Below are 23,783 nucleotides of genomic sequence, written 5' to 3' on the forward strand. Positions count from 1 at the left end.
AGTGTAGTGATCTGATTAACACACGGAATCATGTTCGGATGTTGAAAAATAATTAGACATGTATGTATATTCATTGATGAGAAGCTAATAATTTAAAAAAAATTACAAGGTGATGGATTACAAGCTGCGAATGTTGGGGGTGAAATCCCATTTTGAAGTAAGTTATTTAATTAATTAGTTCATCATATCCCATCTTGCATTAGCAAATCATATCCTTTTTAATGCAGAGTTGATTTGGTTTCTAATTAACCAATTAATTGATCAATGAAGGAGATGGAATCAGGAGACGACAGGTACATTCATGTGGTTGACAACGACATCGACTCTCCAGAAGCAACGGAAGCCGAGGCCGAACAGCAACGACGAGTTCAAGCATTTTCCGTAGGATTGGAAGGAGGAGGTGACAGGAAACCTATAGGGACTGTCATATATAAGAGTATATACACCGTAATTTTGTCAAAGAAATTCAACGTGCTCATTCCCTTCGGACCTCTAGCAATCTTTGTCCAGAAAAAGACTAATCGAGAAGTGAGTTCCATTCATTTATTTTATTATACTCAATGGACTTGGTCGCTGATGAGTTGATTCACATTAATACACAGGGCTGGGTATTTATTCTTGGTTACTGGGTATAATGCCATTGGCAGAGCGGTTGGGTTATACCACAGAGTAAGAATTCATACATAAATCTTTATTCCCTGTAAAAATTTCTCTAAATTTTCAATATCAGAGAAGTTGTTTATATAGTTCTCCTCTCATTATAGGCAGCTGGCGTTTTACAGTGGACCTACAGGTATGTATATTGTTATACATGTCTGTGTATATATGTGTATGTATATGTATATGCACTTAAATTTTGGAGTGAAATTTGCAGTTGGGGTCTTCTAAATGCTACATTTGGGAATGCAACGGAACTTATTATATCGATTTATGCCTTACGAACCGCAAGGATACGTGTAGTTCAGCTGTCGTTGCTCGGCTCGCTTCTATCGAACTTGTTGTTCGTTCTCGGATCGCATTCTTCTCAGGTGGGATTGTTCGAAAGGTTCAGGTCTTCAACAAGGCAACTGCTGTTGTGAATTCAGGGCTGCTGTTGATGGTAATGATGGGACTACTCTTTCCAGCAATACTCCACAGCACAGGCACCGAAGTGCATTTTGGGATATCAGAGTTGGCTCTTTCAAGAGTTAGTAGCTGTGCCCTGATTCTAGTCTATGCCATCTCCATCATTTTCCAGTTAAAGAATCTAAATGACATGGTGAACATCCATCATAGCTATTATTTTTCTCTTTTCCCTTTCCGTTCTTTCAATGTTTTTATTACGGCTTTTGGCAAACGACATGAAATCAGGGAGGAAGTCAGGATGCAGAGATCATAGATGGCGACGAAGACGAAGAAGCAGGTCCTGAGATCTCGAAATGGGAATCAGTGATCTGGCTAGCAATTACAGCAGCTGCGATTTCGATCCTATCGGAATATATGGTTGATGCCATTGAGGTACTACAGGTGTTCACCTTCCTCTTGTCATATGGCTCTAATTTCTCCTTTTAGATGTAAATGTATATGTTTTTGCAGGGAACATCTTTATCTTGGGGTGTACCAGTTGCTTTCATTACTGTCATCTTGCTTCCAATAGGAGGAAACACAGCAGCAGTTATCACTTCAGTCATGTTTGCCATGAAAGACAAACTTGTAAGAGATTTATTTTCTCATTTACAATTCTCAAATATCTATAACTTATCATTTGCAATATATTGAAATACCATTTTTTTTTCTGCAGGATGTGTCTTTGGGAGTGGCTATAGGGTCGTCAACGCAGATTTCTATGTTTATAGTAGGTGCCTTTCCATTTGAATAAAGGTAATATACATATATACATGTATGTATTCTAACATTTTTGTTATCGTTTCCTACGATTCACCATAGATTCCCTTTTGTGTGGTAACTGGATGGATATTTGGTCGCCCTGTGGATTTGAACTTTCAACCTTTCGAGACAGCAACTCTGTTCATGACTGTTCTATATGTAGCTTTCATAACGCAGGTATGTATGTATGTATGTATTCATGTATTTATTGATGTATGTATGTATGCATGTATGTATAATCATGACATATTTGCATTTGCAAATTTTCAGGAAGGAACTTCTAATTACTTCAAAGGTCTAATGCTACTTTTCTGCTATTTCCTAGTGGCTGCAAGCTACTTCGTACATGAAGACCCTTCCTCTTGGTTAGTAATGTTTGATATATTAGAATTGAAACCATGAGCCATGGATATGAAATGATCATGACTGATTTAACTGACTAATAAAAATTTTGCAGATACATCTGATGCAACTACAGCTGATGCAGCAGTCATTTTATCACAGCTTACTTAGCTAATAGCTAGTGATTGTTAATTACTAAACAAAGAATTTTACCTTTTTAGTTTTTATGTGTATGATTAAATCAGAATTGAAATTTGATATGTACAATCGAACCGAATTAAGGTTTCTAAGTTGTAATGTTTGTTGAATGGCAGTACCTAAATTAATGGAAGTTCAGGCTTTGTTACCGGAATAATCTAATGTTATTTTTTTTTTTTTTTGGATAAGGAAAGATTTTATTCATCCAAAAGGAGCAGCAAGCTGCTACAAAGAACAATATAACACTAAGACAAATCCCAATCTAGACATAGCCTCCTATTTACATCATCAATCAAGTTCATACTGCATCTATACAATTTAATTCTTATAGAATCTCTAATCTTATGAACAATTGCATCAACCGAACGATTAACACCTCTAAACAGCCTATGATTACGTTTCTCCCAAAGAAAATAGACAAAACCAGTCCAAGCAAGCTTTAGGATACAAACAAGAAGGGATTTACCCCTCAAATTCAACGCCAGCCAATGCAAAGAATCATCCCAGCAAAGAATCGGCTGGTTATGAAGACCACAAGTCTGCAAGATTACATCCCAAACCTCTCGGGCGAAAGAACATTCTAAAAACAAGTGATTCCGAGATTCCAGCTCAACTCCACACAGACCACAGATATGATCAACCTGAATTCCAAATCTGGCTAACCTATCCTTTGTAGGAAGCCTATCCAGAATCACCATCCAAGCCACAATGGAAAATTTTGGGACATGAGCAGGAAACCAAATCAATTTGTGCCATTCAACCTTGTCCCTCCTCCCACGGATATGGTCCCATATCCATGCACCTCTAATCTGAGACAAAACAGCAGCAGAACCAAAAGGTCCCCAAGCCTCCTCCCTCATTTTCACCAGCTTTCTTAGGATCCAGCTAAAATGAGGCTTACAGTCAACTGTCCAAAAATCCATAGCCTTGAAACAATAAGATTTGAGCCAAGCAATCCACAAAGAGCCCTCATCAGCTAGAATTTTCCTGATGAGCATGAAGCAGCATGCCCTACTCCAGTCAGAAAGTTTCCTCAAGCCCAGACCACCCTCTGATCTTAAAGAACAAACCTGACTCCAACTCACTCTAGCCCCTCTAGCTGAAATATCACAACCTTTCCAAAAAAAAAACCTCATGCATAATTTTTCAACATCTCTGATGACCCCTCTGGGCAAGACCAGCTGCCTACTCCAATAGCCAAAGATACTAAACAGAACCGACTTAACCAACTGTAGCCTCCCCCCAAAGCTTAAGTGCTTGCTCGACCATTTATCAATTTTATCCTTGATTCTCACAAGTAGAGCTGAGCAGTCTTTGCTAGAAAGTTTTCGAGTAACCAAAGGCACGCCCAAGTACCTAACAGGCAACTGACCATGCTTGGAACCAGTAGCTATACAAATCAGATCCAGACTACACCGAGGCACCCCGCAACCAAACAATTCAGATTTCATAGCATTAAGCCTTAAGCCAGAAAGTTCATAGAATCTGTCTAGAATGCTAACAACACCCAAAACAGACTCCAAGGATCCATGGCAAAAAATGAAAAGGTCATCAGCAAAACAAAGATGAGTAAGTGAGATTTTTTTGCATTTTGGATGGAACCTAAACACTCCATGCTTAGCAGAAACATTCAATAATGATGAGAGGACATTCATCACTAGAACAAAAAGATAGGGGGATAAAGGATCACCTTGCCTCACTCCTCTAGCACCCCTGAAATACCCTACCAAACTGCCATTTAAAGAAATAGAGTACCTAGGAGTTGTAATGCAAGCTTTAATCCAACCACAGAAAGTTTCAGGCAGGCCCAAGGCTTGAAGGACAGTCAATAAAAAGTCCCAAGAAACAGAATCAAAAGCCTTTTGAAGATCAATCTTTAAGGAACATCTAGGGGAGAGATTTTTCCTAGAATAACCCCTAACAATCTCTTGTGCAAGCAATGTATTTTCAGCAATATTTCTACCTTTAACAAAAGCTGACTGACTAAGGGAAATCATATCAGGAAAAACAGATGCTAGCCTAGTAGCCAAAATTCTAGTAATAGTTTTATAGACAACTGGGCAGCAAGATATAGGTCTAAAATCTTTGGCCATACAAGCATTTAAAGATTTAGGAACCAATACAATGGTTGTGGCATTAAAGGCTGGCAGGAGGGAAGATGAGTGGAAGAAGAATCTTACTGCATTAAGGAAATCACTGCCAACAGTCTCCCAGGCTGCCTTGAAAAACCAAGATGTGTAACCATCAGGCCCAGGGCTTTTGTCCTTACCCTGCCTGAAAAGAGCTTCCTTGATCTCCTTATCAGTGATCTCTCCAACAAGGTAATCACCAGCACCCTCAGGCAAAGAATAAGCCAGCAAAGATTGTAGCCAGACCATAGAACAACCCTTAGCAAAGGGATCATCAATACCAATGAGATGCTGGAAAAATTTTAGCAATTCAATAGCCATGCCATCAAAAGATTCATGCAAACCCCCATTTTCATCTTTGATAATTCTGATTGTGTTTCTCTTCTTGTTAGACTCAACTCTCTGGTGAAAAAACCTAGTACTTCGGTCACCTTCTTGCAACCAATGCACTTTTGCTCTTTGTCTATAAAATTCAGATTCAGCTGCTTCAAGTGCAATCAATTCAGCCTGGATCTTTTTCTCCTCAGCCACTCTTCTGTGGCCAACATTTGCAAGATTAAAGATCTGAATATTTTCCAGCTCAGCTTTCTTCGCAGCCACTCTACCAGAAATGTTAGAAAAATGTTTCTTATTTAGATCCCTTAAGAGAGGCTTAAGCCTCTTTAATTTGTCAAACAAGGTTAACATAGGGTCACCAGCAAACTGTTCCTGCCAAGAATCCTTAACAACCCTCAGAAAATCTTCATTATCAGTCCAACAATTGAAAAACTTGAAAGGTTTAGGCCTATGGATTTGGGCAGTCTTCTGAGTTCAAATAATCCCAGGGCAGTGATCAGAAACCCCTTGAGCCTGAAACTCCACAAAAGAGTCAGGAAACTCTAGCAACCATTGAGAATTAATGAGGATTCTGTCTAACTTTCGTGCCAGGAAAGAGTCTTCTTGCTTATTGGACCAGGTGAACAGAGGGCCAGAAAATGGGTGGTCCTGCAGCTCCAAGTCAATCAAACAATCTTTAAAATCCTTCATATCAGAAGTGCAATACCAGCCCAAACTACCAAAATCAGAGTTTTCCTGAGCATTGGCAGTAACATTGAAGTCACCTCCAATGAGCCAAGGTGAGGAACCAATTACAGAATCTAAATTATTCAAATGGTCCCAAAGTTTTCTTCTCTCCAAGCTGTTATTACTGCCATAGATAGCAGTAACCACTAAATTATGTCCAGCCACATCACCTACTATAGACAGGGCTTGATCACAGCCCTTTAGGAAAGAAAAAGATAAACCCTTCCTCCACAATATCCAAATTCTGCCACCATCAAAAAATTCATAGTTAGAAGTAACATTCCAATCCGTAACTAGAGCAGCAACAACCTTAGAGTAATTACAACTTCTCACTCTAGTTTCCATGATGCAAACAACATCAACATTTAAAGCCTCCATTCTCCTAATCACTCTACTTAGCTTGAGGCCATTATTTATTCCCCTAACATTCCAAAAACACAAAATCATTTATTTGCAACAGAAGGGTCTCCACTACAACTGACCTCTAAACCTTTGGCCCTATCCACATGGTCTTTCTTTTTTGCCTTAATTTCATTTAAAAGCATAGCAACTCCCAGAGATGCTGTCCTAGCTTTCCTAGTGCCTTCAAAAACTGCACCCCCAGCAATAGCCTCCATTTTGCTAGAATAATCTAATGTTTATTTCAGCAAAGATGTTGTATTTTATCACCAAACATAACTACTACAACTATCTTCCTGCAACTTGCATCATGATAGACATCCAAAGATGTAAACATCCAGGGATGGATCGAGAGGAGTTGGCGGGATAGTCATCCCTTGAAAATTTCAAATTCTTATATAATTAAAGTATTTTCCTAACTGACGACATCAAAGCTGTTACCTGGTTATTTGTTTGATATCTCATATAAATTTAAAGAGTGCTTTATTCAATTGCTTGAAAGTTGTACAAATATGTTTGGTAGTTTAAAAAAGTTGAACTGCATATCATCATCATCCCTCATCATATCATAATTTAGAGTATATATAAGTTGATTCAGACAATCCCTTATTCTTCTTAATCTTCTTCGTCATCGGTGTCGTCGATTCCGACCCAATTTGTGAATGCAAAAAGAAACTCTTTGAAACACACCGATCCATTTTTATCCCAGTCCATTTCTTCTGCAACAGCACAGATACACTATATGAGCCTTATACCTTTTGTATGGATTCATAATGTAAACGCATTTTGCTGCATAATTTATCTAGGCAAGTATGCACCTAAATGATCATATGTTATGGAAATGTGAATAACAGAGCTGACCAAATCTTTTCATGGCTAGTTTTCCGGCCGATCGCTCCCCGGATTCATTGACGGCTTGAGCCATCTCATTCTTGCTGACGAAACCATCCTTGTTCTTGTCTAAGAACACGAACGAGTCGACGAAAGTTTCGAATGTGGCCTCCAAATCCGGCATTCCGATTCTTAATTTCTGGCATTGTCATGGAAGATCAAACTTATAGGCATGAAAATAACAACCGCGTAAACTCAAAAACAGTGAAAGTGAATCAAGTTTTGCGTTAGGATACAGATTCATGTCCATTAGCATTGTATGTGAGAAGATAAACCAGGCAAAGGAGTACAATGAACTCATTGAATTTTATTCCCATATCCTTATTGATATCGCATGCGTTGAAGAGATCGGTTATCTCCTCCTCTGTGAAAGAAACTTGAAGCTGTTGGAAACACTTTTTCAGCTCTTCGTGGTCAATTGCACCATTTGAATCCTCATCTACAAAAGAAACACAATGCAACCATGTTAAGTCTCAAATCATGACAGAAATGAATTGGGGAAGAAAGGGACATACCAAACTGCTCAAAAACAGCTTTGCACTTCCTTAAGCTCTCATCGATTTTAGGGAATTTTAAGATTACGGTGTTAAAGGATTTCATTGCAGTTCCTGCAGATGCCCTTCGCTTCATGGCTTCAAGCAGTTTAGCTTCTAGTTTCGTTTCGGATGATCTGTCGTTTTCCGTTTCACCTCCCATTTCCAACTAAAAACGAACGGAAAATGAAGGGAGTTCAAAAGCAAAGCAGGATCCTTTTAGTCTTCTGGTAACGTAAAAACGAATGGAAAATGATGGGGTTCAACCACCTTTGAGCCCCCCAAAGGCAAACAAGAAAACCAAGGGTCTGAATTGTAAAAAGAGAAAGAGGAAGAAGAAGAAGAAGAAAGAAGCAAAGACAGAATTAAAGAAGGAATGATGAAGAGTAAGAGAGAAAGTGGGAGAGTGTGGGGGTTGATTTTTTCCATTTTCATCCTAGTTGAAAGAGCATGGTTTATGGTGAACCCACCACGTATTTGGTTACATACAACTAACTAAATTATATGCATTGACTTCTTCAAAGAAATAACTATATTTACATATATATGGGAGGGTGCTAGGTTTGAACTTTAAGATTACAAAATCTTATAGGACCTGTATTGTATATGAATTTATGGACGAATATAAAATTTTATAATAAGGGTAAATTTTAAAAAAAAATTAAGAGATGAATATATAAAATTTTAAAGAATAAAAATAAATTATCAATAAGAAGTATTTAAATTATATAAAAATTTAAAATTTTCATAAAATGATTGCCCTGATTAATCTTTCCTCAATTTATCCCTTTTTAATGTGCCTGCGGGCTAAGCTCGGGGCCGATTGAATGGTGATGGATTGTGACAATTGGTGGTTCCTTTCAAGATTGTCCTGGTTGAATCTCAAGCTACGACTCCATTATCAAACGTCACTCTTTTTACTGGATCTTCATTAATACATTTGAAAAGAAAAAAGATTGTTTCTAGCTTTTCATAAATATTCCAGCAAGTGCAAGAAGGAAACTTCCTCAATATAATCATCTTTAATAAACCAGTTCACAGTTAGCTACCAATCTGGGAAACTTGGGAAGCCTGTGGTGAGAAATCGGTATACTACACTCTTAGGATTGTATACCAGAAGTTGTACTTACAAAATTTGAGGAAATTAACTAACAAATTCTCAATAAAAAAATACTCAAATTATACAAGAATTTAAAATTTTTAAAAGAATGGCCACCCCGTCACCCCCTCTTTTTAAAAAAGCCAAAGAAAAAGAATATTATATTCAATTGATTCGGTGCCAAAAATTTTCAATTCAATAGCAAGGAATTTACATGATAATTTTTAAACAAAATCCAATGCTTCCATCTGATTAATTAAAAGCCACCTCATAACCCATTGTGATGGCCTTAGTACTAAATACCATAGTGATAACCGTTTGATAATTCAGATATCAAATTGAACATTTCTAAAGTGGAGGTGCCACTTTAGGAATTTTGGTAAACTTTCAAGACCATTTATGACATTATCCTTTTCTCCCCCATTTTGGGTAACTATTACTAAGGTATTTTTCTACATTGAACCCTGTGGAACATGTAAACTATCTGTCCAGGCTTTCCAAATGCAAAGCTGGAATGGCATCTTAATATATACAGCAATGGCAAAATCTGCAGCCCAGAACCTCTACACACGGCACTCGAAAACAAATCATGTGCCGAAAATTCTTACATCATGCACGTTAAGCAATGGCCAAAGAGCAGTAGAACCAGTACAAGGTGGTTTGCCTCTTTCATCAAAATTTGATTCCATCGAGAAAACCAAATAATCTTGTTTTGCACCCGGTGTCATTCTATAGCTTTACTCCTTCCAGTGCAGCTACCATCGAAGCGGATGCCTCTTCCAGTGTTCGCTTCTTTTGGACCGAGTTGAAGGCTTCAAGAATATCTCCTTCCTGCCATTCATCGTAATCATTCATTCCCATACCGCATTCCAAACCAGCATTTACCTGTCGAGAAGAAATTATCATGATTGTGTCCATTAATATTAAACTAAAAATTTCCGCGTCACCTAAATATTTTCAAGATCAATACTTAAATCATTTATCAACCAGATAAATTCAGTAAGAAAGCTGAAGATATTAATGCTGATATAGCCATTCTTCAGGATGAGTGACCTAGTATCTCTCGGAGAAGCATCTCCAAACACGATCTAGAAGTATAAGACCACAATCTAACTTTCCCAGACACTAAACATTCTGTAACAGAACCTCCATAAACATCTTTCTACATAAAGGAAGGATTAACAAAACCGACGCAACAGCCATCAAAGCAATGCCACTGGATCTTACATCAGAAAATCAGGACATAGGATGCCTCAACGATTGGGTCAATGACAAGTGAAAAACTAGAAAGAAAATATGTTCCATAATCCAATATTTATTAAGGTTTAGTATTTATATGTTCAATTCAAATGGCTGTACTCAAGAACTACAATAACAAGACGAATGTTCAGAAGATGGAAGGAAGGATGGCAAAAAGAATCGAGGATGTGATGCATAAAGATAGAAAAGGGATCGTAGGCGTTCCAGTTACATTGGTCTAGAACCAGGTCATTGGACAAATGAACCAAGAGAAACTCTATCCACTACAATCCTACACATCATACATCTGTTAGTTGCCACTATATGCTACCATCATAATCTATCCGCAGCACCCCATGAAACCGCAAAATTCCAATTTTTATGGAAAATATAGTAAAGAAAATAGATTAAAATAATCATCAATCATGCCATTTGTATCCTAGATGGAAAAAACTGTTTTTTGTGAGGAAAAGGATCCAAACATGTATGTGAAGCCAAACACTTACCGCAAAAGGCAATAAAAGATGAATATGAATTTGCAATCTAAGTTCCTCTATCATTTGAAATTTCGCTTGAGAATCACCAGCTTTTAAGAAAATTGTCAACAAATATTTCTATCTTTACAAAATTTGAATTGTCAAAAAGATGGAAACAAGTCCAACAGTAGAATTCAATATTCTGTCCATCTCATCCCGCTGCTTAGATAAACTTAACTTACTAATCAAATGTATATCGATCTCTGATCTAATTATTCAACACGGTAACTTTTAGTTGCAGATCTCTTTATATGCAATTTGACATGTTATTTTCACCTTTCTTTTTCCATCTCTATGTCAAATGACTAGGCAGAATACACACCCATCAAATCCTCCCAAGCACAATTATAAGACAATTTACACACCTCTAGTCTAGTACCCAATATATGAAAAAATATAGGAAAAGTTGAAGAGCATTCATTAAAATTTCACATTAAAGAGGGCTTAGGATGGAGAATGAGAACAAAGAAAGAAGCAGAAGTAGGAATCAACACCATACCTCTTTAACAATTTCCTTAACCCTTCGTAATGAATCAAGAACACCAACATGGACTGTGCGGCCATTTCGGATTACACGGATGCCACAACCATTCACTACCTTTCCCTCTGTTACCATACATCCAGCAACACGACCACTTCCACTGCTGAAAACAGCCCGAACCTCAGCAGAGCCAATTGGTACTTGTTCCTATCAAAAGAGAAGCAGTACATGTCAACTCCAAATCATTAATGCAGAAATCTTAAACATATCGACGGAAAAACAAGTACTTGATGCAGGAATTTAAGCCTCTAAGTTCTCAGTTTACAACAGATCAAACTAAATTCACTGTTTAAAGTATTGCACGATGTAAAAGAAACAAAAACATCAAAAATCAAAAGTGCGAGAGAGAAGGACCCAATGCCTCAGCATACTTCTATTTTATGCGCATTAAAACGATACAGGTAGAAGACAATGATCAAGGTGATGCGGAAAAATGACTACCCTGGATTCGAAGAGATATAGTCATAGAAGTATAGCAGAAGTATGCAAATAACTGATTTGGGATGTTAAGATTAAAGGCTTAATCAATAAGATTTGGGTTTCCCTCCATGCCTCCATGATCAAGGTGATGAGGAAAAATGACTACCCGGGATTTGAAGAGATATAGCCATAGAAAGAAGTATAGCAAAAGTATGCAAATAACTGATTTGGGATATTAAGATTAAAGGCTTAATCAATAAGATTTGAGTTTCCCTCCATGCCCCTTTTCATTTTCTACTCTTCCAAACAAGGGCCAGGCTTGATCAATAAGATATATCCATGTACATTTTGACCTGGGAACCAAATGGAATGCCAGAGAGCTTCATTTAGACCCCCCCCTCCATCAAGTAATAATAATAATAATAATAATAATAATAATAATACATATAATCAAAATATAAATACTTAAAACATTAGACTAACCTCAACAGGCTCGAGAAGTCCCTCCATTGCATTCCTCACATCGTCAACAAGTTCATAGATAACTCTATATAGCCGAATTTCGACACCTTTATTTTCTGCATAGCTTTTGACCGAACCTGGTGTCTTCACATTAAATCCAAAAATAATGGCTTTGCTAGCAACTGCAAGATCAACATCACTGGTGCTTACATCTCCTGTTGCTTCCAGGAGAAACTTCAAAGTCACGTTGTCTTGTGGGAGCACCTGCAATGCTTGTCTGACAGCCTCTATGGATCCCTAGTTGTGGAAAACAAATACAGTTCAAAAAATTATAATGGTCACTGGAAACAGATAGAAAAGGTCAACAAGAACTTTTGAGGTTGTTTATTTCTTTTTATGGAATCGGCACTCAGCAAAAGCATCAAGCAGTAGAATAAGAGAACAACATGTAAGAAATGCACTACCAAGACGAGTGTTTTAGAAGTAAGACATTTTTTTCTGGTACAATAAAGAATACAAGTTTTGAGGGCGGCAAAGGATGTTATCATTAGGCATATTTTGAGGGCGGCAAACTGGGAAGCTGACAAATTAGCTAAAGATGGGATAGGTTGATTTTTGGTTTATTTGGTTGTGTTGATTAACAGGAAATTTAACTTTCTGTTGTGTTAGGTGTTTTGATTTAAGTCTTATGTTCTTCAGTTTAAGGTTTAGGAGACAGTTCTGCCTATGTAATTTGGTTCTTATGAATAAAGATTCTAGGCACTCTTTTCCTCCTTTGATCCTTCATGTTACTTTCACAACATGGAGGATTTGAAGGGGGTTTTTAATGAGGCTTACTTTCTATCAAAAAAAAAATAAAGAATACAAGTTCATTATTTGAATTCCAATTTTTGACCCGTATAATTCAATTGTCCTATAATCTGTGTCCCAATGCTTGTTATCCTCAGCTTTTAGAAACCATCATGGAGAAGGAAACTCTATTTTGGCACCATATCATTATCATGCAATTCACATGCACCCAACATCCCAATAACCCTTTATAACAGGTTAACAGTAGCATAAAAATTATATGCACTTCAACAGATGGCTTATAATCCATATTTGCTTCCTCAAACAAAAATTGATATAACCATTATGTATACCAAGAGCCTTTTTTTCATTCTCTTACCCCTTTTCACCAGAACAAAAATGATGAGATCTGACCAATAACCTGTTAGCATCAGCATAATCATGTACTCAATAGGGCCAAGTCCATATGCATTTTCAAATATCATTGTACTCAAATTAACAACATTATGAGAGATAACCGTGCATGTTGTTTCCTTTCCGTAAATCATTTGAACATACCTGTAAATCAACCTTCAAGATAATATTTAGCTGGTGCAAGTCCAACCCAGAAAGCTTTCCAGCTGACACTGCAGAAGCTAAAGAAGAAAGAGTGACCTTTCCATTCCCAGCCTTGGCTGACATTCTTTCATTTCGCAACAACTCTGCAGACGCCTCTGCCTTTTCACGTGCCACATCAAGGGAATCAACAACCTCAAATTCGTCACCAGCAACTGGAACATTATTCAAACCAATGACCTGTAGACATACACACCAGATCTCTTAGGGGAAACTCTAGTCCGAGAGTGTTTCTATAAAAATAGGACAAACAAAGCCAATGAATGAAAACTATGGAACAGCAATTCAACAGAATGCTTCAACTTACTCTTGGTTAATTTTAAAATATGTTGGTAACATAAATCTAAAAGCAGTATATTATGCATGTTTTTTTTTATACACGCAAGCTTGTCTCTATACCACATAATCCAAATAGACTTTCATATACAAATTATCAAAGTTTGAATGAATGATTGTCTGATTCCCAATGCCGACAACCGAACCAAGACGAATTTTGTGCTGGTTGTTTCATTGCTCATCTCCTCTCTTGCCTTCTTGCGTTTTTTTTACTGTCAAGGTCATTTTCGTACCGAAAACTAATTCCAAAATCTCACAGAAGAAAGATCAAAAGCTTCTTCATGGTTTCCAAGGTGCCGGCGGTGGTGGCGGTGTGGGAAACATTGGTGGAACCGCAGAAAAAATGGTATTCTTGTCAATCCCTGTTGACTTGTCACCGGGCAATGCCACAAGTGCAGCAACCAAACCTGCATTGCCCGCAAGAGTTGGCTCTGTGTAGTTGTAGTTGGTGCGAATGTCACGGAATCGATCATGCTTGTCAGGTCCAGCAACCATGGCTCCCACAAGTGTGTTCGGGTCGGGCTTTGTCGTATCCCTCCATTTCCATCCCCCTTTACAGCTATATTTGAAATTATTCTTGGGGATAGATGCGCCTCTATGGTGAACATGCTTTGGGTAATGGTTACCGAAGCCCACAACATAGCTCATTTTCCGAGGAATTTTGCCAATAATATAATCAATTACATATTTTCCTTTTCCCATTCTTGCCTTTTCTGCACCGACCTCAAGGATGATTGGAGTTTTATTGTGTACGTGTGTGTGAACGCATTTGAGAGATAGAGAGAGACTATGGATTGAGCCCCATACTCAAAAGAAACAGTATAGTGTAATTCATCACACAAATGCTTTGGATGAGTACAAAAGGGGTCACGAGTCTGTGAATCTTTCAATCTTAAAATAAGAACCAACACAGATTTTCATCAAAGAAAAGGGGTAAGGTAAGCTTAGCAGTTTACTGTTGAACACTTATGATTTGTCTGTTGCTATCCAGAATAACTCTAAACAACAAAATCTAAAGTTAATGTTATTAGTTATCCACTAAAATTGATGTTCAAATCATTTCCATGAATGAACAAAAATTTACAAATTGGGAGTACTTTCATGAACAATTTTGCTCATCTTACTTACCATGTTATACAAAAGACATGCATAAAGAAAGTACATTTATCTAGATCTACTAGAAATATTGTATTTCTTCCTAAACAACAATAGTTAATATTAACCAAGGGATTGCGTAAATGATGTCATTTTAACCAGTTTCTTTAACAGGCTTCTTCAATTATTACAGCTTTCAAGTTAGAAGGCCAATGATCATTAGACCCTAAGTTTATTACATTTAAAAGGCTTGTGAGAGCCTGTGCAGAGGGGAGCGAAGAAGATAGGAGATTTCCTCTATGCTGCTCTGACTCTTCTTTTTTCTTTAAGTACTTGTGTTCGACACATGGGTATATGAATATGACCTCCAAAGATTCTCTGAATACATGGAAAAACTTTAAGAAATCTAACCATATCCATGTCAGACATGTACCCACATCTGCCACTCACACTTCAGTCCAAGTACCACAGGAATTCCCACCTTCGTCCAACACCACTTCATTTAAGCTGATTTTATTCTGCTATTTTATCCATCAATTTCAACCAGGCTACAATATTATGCTTCAGTAAATTACAAGTAGTACCACTAAAGCAACCACAGAAAAATTGATGCTATAGATAACATTTCAAAGTTCAAGTCCATGCTTTAGTGTCAACTATATTCACATTGTGAATTGGTAGGGCAGTTCTATGGTGAAAAATTAGCATGATCACATACCCTACAGCCTCATGATTGATGACCTTAGATAATCAAGGAAAGCAACTAATCCGCTAAGGTGATTCTGTGATTCAAATTGAAGAAAAGGTGATAGGCATTACTAAAAAGAGGGCAAAGGAAAAATGTTATTTCCATTTCTGTTATCTTGGCAACCTCAAATATAGAGGAATTTCAACAATCTCACACTTACACTAAATGTGACTAAATTCCAACTACAAGGGTCCAAAAGGAAATCAAGTTGCATCTTGAAATGTCAAGTATTCTGCAATTAATCCAACAAAATTTCCATATCTGCACTCTACTTGGAGAACCAGGTTTATTAGCATGTTCAAGCGTACTTGAAAATACATTCAAATATTGCAAGACAGACGGGGTAAATAAAAGGATGAAGTGCTGAACATTATAACTTGCTAACCTGTACAGGAATGGAGGGTCCAGCCTCATCAACACGGCTTCTGCTATCATCAAATAAAGCACGCACCTGAAATAGTGGAAAACACCCTTCAGAGGTAGGTTCAGGGTATTAAGCATTTATATCATATAGTAAGCAGACAAGTTTCAAATTAGAACACACGAGTTTGACTTTAGTTTACCAACCTTTCCAAAGGCTTCTCCACAAACAACTACATCACCTCTTTTAAGGGTTCCATTCTGCACGATTAAACTAGCTACAGGTCCCTTAGATTTATGAAGACCTGCCTCGATAACGGTGCCTTTTGCATTTCGATCAGGATTAGCCTTTAACTCTTGTAACTGAAGAAATCAGGGTGAAGGTCATATTCAAAGTAACAATAAGCAAGAGACTCGTGCACTTATAGTTACACACAAAAACTGATGAATTAATTTAATGATCACTAATGATATCACCAATTAGACCTAAAATCATATTGAATTTTTATGCATTAATAAAATGTTTTTGTTTCTCAAAATGTTACGAAAGTGATATCATTAACTGTTAGTAGAATTCCAAAAAAGTTTATTCCTTGAGAGAGACATTTCTCAAGTTGCTAGTTCATAAAGAAAAATGAACTAAGGATGTGCTGCATACTTTGACAGACAACCTGGTAACAAGAAAGATTATATGCTCTTGGTACAGAAAGAATTTCAAAGCAAAATGGTCAATATATAGAAAAGCCAATAATAGTACACACCTCAGCAACTAGCATTACAGTCTCCAATAGATCATCTATATTCTTCCCTTTAAGAGCACTGATCTGTAATAGCAGGTGCAAAAATATAAACATCTACAAGGTACATAAATCAAAAAAAGATGCATATATGATATATCATTAAAGAATAAAACCTGAACCATAGGGATGTCACCACCCCAATCTTCTGGCATTAGACCAATTGATGAAAGCTCTTGCATGACTCTCTCTGGGTTAGCTCCATCTTTATCTATCTGTAACAGATAAATGAATAATATTAGCTATATCTCAATGCCAACATTAAGAGCACCAAAACATTCCTGTAGAGTAGACTTACTTTCTAATTTTCAGAACAGAAGGTGACCTTACAATTAAGTAATTAACGCACCTTATTTATAGCAATGACAATTGGTACTCCAGCAGCTTTGGCATGAGCTATGGCCTCATTTGTTTGAGGACGAATGCCATCATCAGCAGCCACCACAATGACTACAATGTCTGTAACACGTGCCCCACGAGCTCTCATTGCTCCAAAAGCCTACAGAAACATGTAATAGGTATCATCCAACAATGCAAGCAGCTTGCATTTAAAATTTACTATGCTATAGCATTATTGTGAAGGTTATCAGTTGCTCAACGCTCAAGCAACTACAAACAAACAGAAGGGGAATGAAAAGCTATTCCGAGTTGACAAAGAACTTTAAAGCTGAAAGATCCTAGTAATTGTTTTACCTCATGTCCAGGAGTATCAAGAAAAACACATGGATGTAACTTGCCATCTACCGGTACTAAAACTTTATATGCTCCAATTCCTTGTGTTATACCACCTGCTTCTGCGGCAGCTACCTACAGTATCCAGCAATCTGGTTTCAGTTTGATAATGAATGTGTTTTGGTAGTTAGTAACTGCATGAATCTTGGAGTATCCATTGACCAAATTATCAGTTATTATATATGCAGAGAATCATTCTATCACTAGCACACCACTGTGAAATATGGGGTGGGGGGAGAGAAAATAAAAATTCAACTAGAGCAAGTGAGCCCTAAGACCTGAAAGTTCCTATTAATTTCAAATGGAAATTTAAATAAGGAGCATTAGACTAATCAATCTTTCACACACCTTGCTTTTTCGAATAAAATCCAGAAGAGTTGTCTGCCAAGCACAAATAACCAAAATACAAATTAGTAGGCTCTCAAGTGTTTAAGATAAGTTTCTTACTTCTTAAATTTAAATTGGCATAAAAGAAGAGGAGAATTCTATTCACAAAAGGTTACATCTAACCTTCCCATGGTCAACATGACCCATTATAGTGAGAACGGGAGGTCTGTCTTGTAGCTTGTCTAGGTCATCTTCATCGAGAACTTTCTTCTTTTTTGCTTTGTCTTCTACCTTAACAGGGTCAGCATCTATGACTTCAACCTCATACTCCTTACACAACATCTTAACAATGTCTTTGTCCAAAGTTTGCACTCCATCTGGTTTAATCCCCTTGGAGTACAGAGATCCAAGAATTTCCCCCTCGCCAATAGCCAAATTGTATGCTAGCTCCTCTACCGACATGCCTTTTTCTCCAACTTCCAAAATTTCCACTTTAACTGGTGCTGCCTCTTTGGCAGCCTGTATTCTGGCTGCCTTCCTGCTAGCTTTACTCCATTTACGCCCTTTCCTTGTAGTGGCAGCACCAGGTATTGACACATTCAACTCTGATGTCTCCTCATCAGGAATTTCAAGATCATCATGACTAATAATGCGTCTCCTATAACCTCCTGGAGAAATATTTTTCTTACGATAATCATCCTTGAACTTTCCAGGGGCCGGGCCCTTTGCCGGTTTTGTAGGAGCTAATACAGCTTGAGCAATAACAGGCTTCTTTGAAGCAAATTTATCAATCAAAATAGGCTTTCTTTCTCTACTATTCCTATCTGGATCAGACTCTGGCTTTCGACCTGCCCCAACATCTTTCAAGATAACTGGCTTCTTCACCACCGGGGGAGGCGCTACAGATGGCTTAGATTGTAACTTAGGTTGAGGTCTTAAAGGTGGTTGTGGAGGTCTCAAAGGCGCAGCACCACTTCCACCTTGAGACTCCCCTTCTTTATTATCATTACTATTGACCTTAGAAGACTCTTTAACAACCTTTGGCACAGTTCCAACACTATCTCCTTTCCTCCACACACTTTTCAAAGTCTTAGTCTTTTTGCCACTACTTCCGGAACCACCACCATTACCACTTGTTTTGGCTTTATTCACATCGATATTAACATTCACATTCGAAGTTTCCAACTTTTCAGCTTTCTCCAATACTTCACCTAAAGACTCAATCATTTTACTCCTCTCATTCTCTTCTTTATCCCCACCCTCACTCAATTCACCATTCCAAGACAAACCCTTACCGTTTTTCGCCCCTTCGGACTTCAAAACCGGCTTGGGGGCAGGTTTAAGAACAATTTCAGCATCACTATCTTGATATGAAAAGGAAGAAGCATTGTTTGCCTCAGCCACAAAATCCGTGGGTGCCACAGAGTATCTACATTTACATTTCCTACTAAAATTTCTTTTAGACAAGGAAACTCTTCTAACACGAGAATAGTATGACGATGAAACCGGTTTAGAGAAATAATTAGTGAAAGAAGTAGCATTAAGGGTTCCCAAATTAACAAGCGAAGCTAAAGAAGAGGAAGGCATTGTTCCCACAACTATCACCATTGTAAAGCTAAAGAGTTCATCTGAATTAGGAGCAAAATATGAACAGAAACATTAAAAAAGAAAAAGGAAAAGGCTTACCTCTATCTTTTATTGGGTAATTGGGCAAAATGATAAAATTGTGAGGTGGAGGTCATACTTATGGGGGGACAAGCGAAGCTAAAAACTGTGGTCTGCGAATCTATGTTGTGGGTAATATCATTGTGTGGCTCTTTCTCCGCCTGTCGATTTATTTCTCTTCGGTTTTCATGGGATAAGGCTAATAACAGGCATTCTTTTTCTTTTTTGGTAAACTATATAAATGATCATTAATATTTGAGTAAATTTTATTTTTTCTCTCTGATATTTTAAAAATAACGTTTTAATCATTAAAATTATCGATTTATAACAAATTGATCACTTATCCTTCCTTATCGCAATATTGACGTGGTGTGTTAAATCAACAAACCTAGCACTGTTTGACAGAAGATGGAAAGAGAGCACAACCCAGGATTTGCAAAACGATGTGTTTGCTTTTGTTAGGAGTGTACTTTCTCTTATTCTGCTACCATATTTATTGGTTAAACTACATAATTGGTCATTGATGTTTGAGGAAGTTTCTCTTTTCTCTACTGACATTTCAGAAGTAATAATTTGGTTATTGACGTTATTGATTTATAACAAATTGGTCCATTAACAGTCGTTACTGCAGGAGTAACGAAATGTTGATGTGGTGCGTTAAACCGACTGACCTAGCATTGGTTGAAAGAAGAGAAAGAGCACAATCCAGGATCTGCAAAACGAGAATGTTTACTTTTGTTGGAAGTGTACTTTCTCTGCTTCTGTTACCATATTTCCTTGAACTCTCTTATGTTCCCAGCAGTATCATCCCTCAAACTTCACATCTGAATCATATGATCATGTGCTGTAATTTCTTCTTCACCCTTCATTTATCATTGTTCACCCTTCATTTATCATTGTTCACACATATATATATTCTTAAATGTTTCTTTTGTGCATGAGCAGCGCTTGTTTTGAGCCGAAATTCATCGAGTAGCTTTCAATGTCACAATGGTGTTACGCTTCATCATTTCTTACTTCTGCAGCGGTGTGACCAGCTTCAGTTTTCGAATTCAAAGCATTCTTCATTTTCTTCTTACTGGATTGCTTCTTCTCTTTCGGTTTTGTTTCCAACTCTCTTAGAGGCATTCGGTTTCTTTTCCTTAGGCGTGTGCTTGGTCCACCTTTAGTCTCGTCTTCATGATATGAAAACACAATCTCTTTTCATGCACTTCATTTGCTTGCCTCTTAGAACCCTCCTAAGTTGATTATGAGAACCATCGTCTGAATCTTCGTCTGACATTGTATCATCGCTCTCGAGAAGTTTTCTTTGTTTGTCTTTACGCATTATTTTATACTGCTTAAGGGAATTATATGCTCGTTAATCATCTGAGACTACGATATTCCTCTTGACTGACTTCATTTCCTTTCCTCTTGGAATCCTCTGATGCTGGAAATGAGAAATTTCTTCTTGTTCATCATTGTATACAGCAGTTTCTTCGTACTAAATTTGGCCTGTCAGCTTCTAGTAACTCTCTTATGCTGTTTAAGAGAACTAAGTCAAATTACAACAAAAAAATTTGTGATGATGGTATAAGAAAGAATGAAAGAATCAAACAATCAATGAATTTTGTGTATGAGAAAATGACATCCAAGAACCATGGGTGGCCTCAGTTGCTGTTTTGTTTTCTTCATCCGAAACAATTAATGTCCTCAACAGTTAAGCTACAAGAGAGGAGAATCAAACAGTCGGACAAAGTGATTGTCTTGTGTGATCAAGTAATATTAGGTCAGTCCATTTAACGAGTCACATCAGTATTCTATTATTCCAGTAATGATCGTTAATGGCGAGTGACCGATTGATTATCAATCAATAATGTTAGGGGCCAAATCGTTATTTTTGAAACATAAATGGGAAAACGATACATTTACTTAAACACCAATGACCATTTAATGTAGTTTATCTTTCTTTCTTTTTTTCTCTTATTCAAAATGGTAAAAATAAGAAAATAGTTCCTCTATTATATGTTATTTTTGCTTAATCCCCTAACTATTAAAAAGTATAAAATAATTGATCAAATTTTAAAAAATAACAAATTGAAATTATTTTTAAAATTATTAATTTTTACTGTCAGAAGCATAATCGACTTTTGATTTTTTGTAAAATCAATAATTTTGTGCAAAATCATATTCTTGCTTTGCTTGGACAAACTAGGACGTTTCGTTGAAGTAGTCTTAACGGTGCGTTTTGTGGTAATTTTTTTTTTTACATTGAAAGTAGAATTTTTCTGCTTTTCTGGGGTATGATGTAGAAAAGAAGAAGAAGAAAAGTCAATTGACTTTGTTGAATGCGATGATGAAGAAGAAAAAGGAAATTCATTGAAGGCCGTAAAGGAAAATAAAATCAAACTAATGAAACGTTACAATTAAAATTGAAAAGGATACAATAAATCAAACAGAGATTTGAAGCCAATAAAAGAATGATCCAATTGAGATTTCAATCCAACCAAGTTGCTTGTTTCTGGGAGAGAGTGGAATGTTGATTTTCAGAGCTTTGGGTTATAGTTTAACACATTTCTTTTATATTTTTTAATTGATTTTATTATTAGACAAAAATTGTCATAATATATGATTAAATAGTCATTTTAATTCTTATGCTTATTTTGAAAGTATTTTGGTCCGAAATATTTCAATTTAGGACAAATTGAGTCATATTTTAGAGTGTTAACCATTCGTTCACTATCATTTTCTTTCCATGAAGAGATTTTTTTACTCTAAAATAAAATATTAGAGAATCAAAATACTTAAAAAAAAGATTTAGACTAAAATGATTATTTAACCAAATATTAGAAATACTATTACTATTATACCTATTGTTTTTTTAGAACAATAATGGACGGTGACAATGAAAGAATGACAATTAACACAAGGTAAAATATAATAGTGAGAAATAGTGATAAAGATGGATTAGAAAATAGACTAATTTGATATAATATAATATATAGGTGATGAGAGTTTAATTTTAAAATTAAGAGTAACTTATACAGGTGACCATAAATAATATATATTTAATATAATAATATAAATATAACACAATGTTTTTTCTTTTATTTCTCTTCTTCATCAAGATAAAAAAAAAATTGTAATATACAAATCAACTTCTCCGGACGGCTAAGGCCCATATTTAATTGTCACTAATCAAACCCCCAAATTAAAATTAAACTCTCATATAACTTAATAAATTGCAACTCCCGTACACATTGTTTAAGTTTGAAAGATATCAACACGAATCAAATGATCTCGGTTGTAAAAGAATTATTGTTATTCTTTGAGATATCGGGTTCGAGTACCAAAAATGTTAGAGATATAAACATTTAATACTAAATGATTTAGAATTATCTTTAAATAAATAGTACATTGTATTTATTAACATTGAATTGAAAGTTATTGGATAAAAAGTCGTTAAGTTTGAAAATAATATAGATAAATAATAATAATAATAAATAATAATTAATGATAAAGAACGAGTTTATAATGTTTTAGGACTGTTATACAACAATCCTAGATGAAATCAAACCTAAGGAAATAAAATAAAAGATGTTAATCATCTTTAAAAAAATTAAATATAAAGAAAAATGCTATTTTCTTTATTGATCTTTTGATCGGAAATAATACATAGTTTTCTTAGGATAGATTTTAGGTCACTTTTAAGACAATTTATTTAATATTTATAGTTAAATATAACAAATACTTTTTAATTTAACATATTCAAATAATAATTATACTACTAATTTTTAAATTAAGAATATTATAAAAAACAATGAAATTCACTTTTTTCCAACAAAAGCTTGGGACTTTCCACTTTCCAGGAAGTTGTTCCTTTGAAAACAATAGGCTTCGGGCCCTTTTAAAGTACCTTCTGCCTAAGAAACTATCAATTCAGTCTCTTAAAGGTTAAATTTCCAAAATTTTCAGCTTTAATGGTATCACCACTTCCTCATCATCATCTTTTCCTGCTCATCTTTATAACCACCCCATGGATTTTCACAACTGTTGATGCTCAACACAATGTAAGTGTGGGCGATTTTCTATCTACCTAATGTGAATCCGCGGCATGGCAATCGCCATCTGGGGATTTCGCCCTCGGTTTTCGTCCCATTCTTATGGTATGCTAAGATACCAGAGAGTACCATCGTGTGGTATATGCTAATAGCAATACAGAGAGTCCAGAGGCAGCTGTTCGAAATTCGAAGGTGGAGCTTACCGGAACCGGCAGTCTCGTGCTTACCGACCCTGGAAACAACGAGCTATGGAGTTCCCGAAGCGCTACTAATGATTCTTGAGTATCTCATGCAGCCATGCTCGATACAGGGAACTTTGTGATCGCAAGTGAAAACTCAGTCAACTTATGGGAAAGCTTCAAATATCCAACGGGCACCATCTTGCCCAATCAAGAATTGGATGTTAATGGCAGTCTTTTTTCGGCTTTGGCCGAAACAAATTACAGAAAGGGGAAATATCAACTTCGTTTCGACCAAGGATATCTCATACTTAATCAAATAGACATGTTCACTGAAAAGCCTTACAAAACTTACTATCCTCTCGGTAACAGTTCTCGGTTGA

At 36.4% G+C, this 23,783-nt stretch overlaps 4 protein-coding genes across 7 annotated transcripts in view; 2 read left to right on the top strand and 2 right to left on the bottom strand.

The window, feature by feature from the left end:
• The window catches only part of LOC120160226 (translation initiation factor IF-2, chloroplastic-like), a 36,659-nt gene extending 17,341 nt beyond the window's left edge, over positions 1-19,318 (bottom strand). The window contains exons 1-12 of one of the 4 annotated variants that reach the window (XM_039170640.1): positions 17,700-19,318; positions 17,538-17,570; positions 17,151-17,264; positions 16,807-16,956; positions 16,574-16,672; positions 16,422-16,484; positions 15,868-16,023; positions 15,686-15,751; positions 13,065-13,301; positions 11,739-12,014; positions 10,794-10,982; positions 9,204-9,404 (exon numbers count right to left, since the gene is read on the bottom strand). In XM_039170640.1, the coding sequence (XP_039026571.1) occupies positions 9,249-9,404; positions 10,794-10,982; positions 11,739-12,014; positions 13,065-13,301; positions 15,686-15,751; positions 15,868-16,023; positions 16,422-16,484; positions 16,574-16,672; positions 16,807-16,956; positions 17,151-17,264; positions 17,538-17,570; positions 17,700-19,124 (2,964 nt within the window). In that variant the 5' untranslated portion in view covers positions 19,125-19,318 and the 3' untranslated portion in view covers positions 9,204-9,248. Of the gene's footprint in view, positions 1-8,910; positions 9,405-9,427; positions 9,467-10,793; positions 10,983-11,738; positions 12,015-12,583; positions 12,928-13,064; positions 13,302-15,685; positions 15,752-15,867; positions 16,024-16,421; positions 16,485-16,573; positions 16,673-16,806; positions 16,957-17,150; positions 17,265-17,537; positions 17,571-17,699 lie in introns of those variants that run through there. The other 3 variants (XM_039170638.1, XM_039170641.1, XM_039170642.1) reach the window with 3 other exon arrangements.
• On the top strand, positions 103-734 carry LOC120160242 (vacuolar cation/proton exchanger 5-like). Its single transcript, XM_039170656.1, has 3 exons — positions 103-157; positions 271-528; positions 603-734. Exons 1-3 carry the CDS (start codon positions 113-115, stop codon positions 633-635), a joined length of 336 nt encoding a protein of 111 aa, XP_039026587.1. The 5' UTR covers positions 103-112; the 3' UTR covers positions 636-734.
• LOC120160672 (vacuolar cation/proton exchanger 5-like) lies at positions 635-2,521 on the top strand. Its single transcript, XM_039171029.1, has 9 exons — positions 635-656; positions 765-793; positions 875-1,258; positions 1,351-1,497; positions 1,576-1,692; positions 1,781-1,834; positions 1,927-2,043; positions 2,137-2,231; positions 2,324-2,521. Coding segments are annotated over exons 1-9 (966 nt in total). The 3' UTR covers positions 2,325-2,521.
• On the bottom strand, positions 6,562-7,897 carry LOC120160240 (probable calcium-binding protein CML21). The gene is made up of 4 exons (XM_039170653.1): positions 7,403-7,897; positions 7,124-7,326; positions 6,858-7,026; positions 6,562-6,715 (listed from the first exon to the last, which is right to left on the bottom strand). The coding sequence occupies exons 1-4, from the start codon at positions 7,581-7,583 to the stop codon at positions 6,612-6,614; spliced, it is 657 nt and encodes a 218-aa protein (XP_039026584.1). The 5' UTR covers positions 7,584-7,897; the 3' UTR covers positions 6,562-6,611.
• Positions 19,319-23,783: the final 4,465 nt, after the last annotated feature.

The sequence above is a fragment of the Hibiscus syriacus genome, unplaced genomic scaffold (assembly GCF_006381635.1).
Source record: "Hibiscus syriacus cultivar Baekdansim isolate YM2019G1 unplaced genomic scaffold, ASM638163v2 tig00111392_pilon, whole genome shotgun sequence".
Taxonomy (NCBI): domain Eukaryota; kingdom Viridiplantae; phylum Streptophyta; class Magnoliopsida; order Malvales; family Malvaceae; genus Hibiscus; species Hibiscus syriacus.

What these genes read in the sequence shown, in the direction of transcription:
- LOC120160672 (XM_039171029.1), top strand. Translation starts at nt 635, where the DNA reads ATGCCATTGGCAGAGCGGTTGG. An exon ending in GCCATTGGCAGAGCGGTTGG is followed by an intron (nt 657 to 764) that starts GTTATACCACAG and finishes CTCTCATTATAG; the next exon opens with GCAGCTGGCGTTTTACAGTG. An exon ending in TTGCCATGAAAGACAAACTT is followed by an intron (nt 1,693 to 1,780) that starts GTAAGAGATTTA and finishes TTTTTTCTGCAG; the next exon opens with GATGTGTCTTTGGGAGTGGC.
- LOC120160240 (XM_039170653.1), bottom strand. Translation starts at nt 7,583, where the DNA reads ATGGGAGGTGAAACGGAAAACGACAGATCATCCGAAACGAAACTAGAA. An exon ending in ATGCTAATGGACATGAATCT is followed by an intron (nt 7,027 to 7,123) that starts GTATCCTAACGC and finishes TGACAATGCCAG; the next exon opens with AAATTAAGAATCGGAATGCC. An exon ending in ACTAGCCATGAAAAGATTTG is followed by an intron (nt 6,716 to 6,857) that starts GTCAGCTCTGTT and finishes GTGCTGTTGCAG; the next exon opens with AAGAAATGGACTGGGATAAA.
- LOC120160242 (XM_039170656.1), top strand. Translation starts at nt 113, where the DNA reads ATGGATTACAAGCTGCGAATGTTGGGGGTGAAATCCCATTTTGAA. An exon ending in GGGTGAAATCCCATTTTGAA is followed by an intron (nt 158 to 270) that starts GTAAGTTATTTA and finishes TGATCAATGAAG; the next exon opens with GAGATGGAATCAGGAGACGA. An exon ending in AGAAAAAGACTAATCGAGAA is followed by an intron (nt 529 to 602) that starts GTGAGTTCCATT and finishes ATTAATACACAG; the next exon opens with GGCTGGGTATTTATTCTTGG.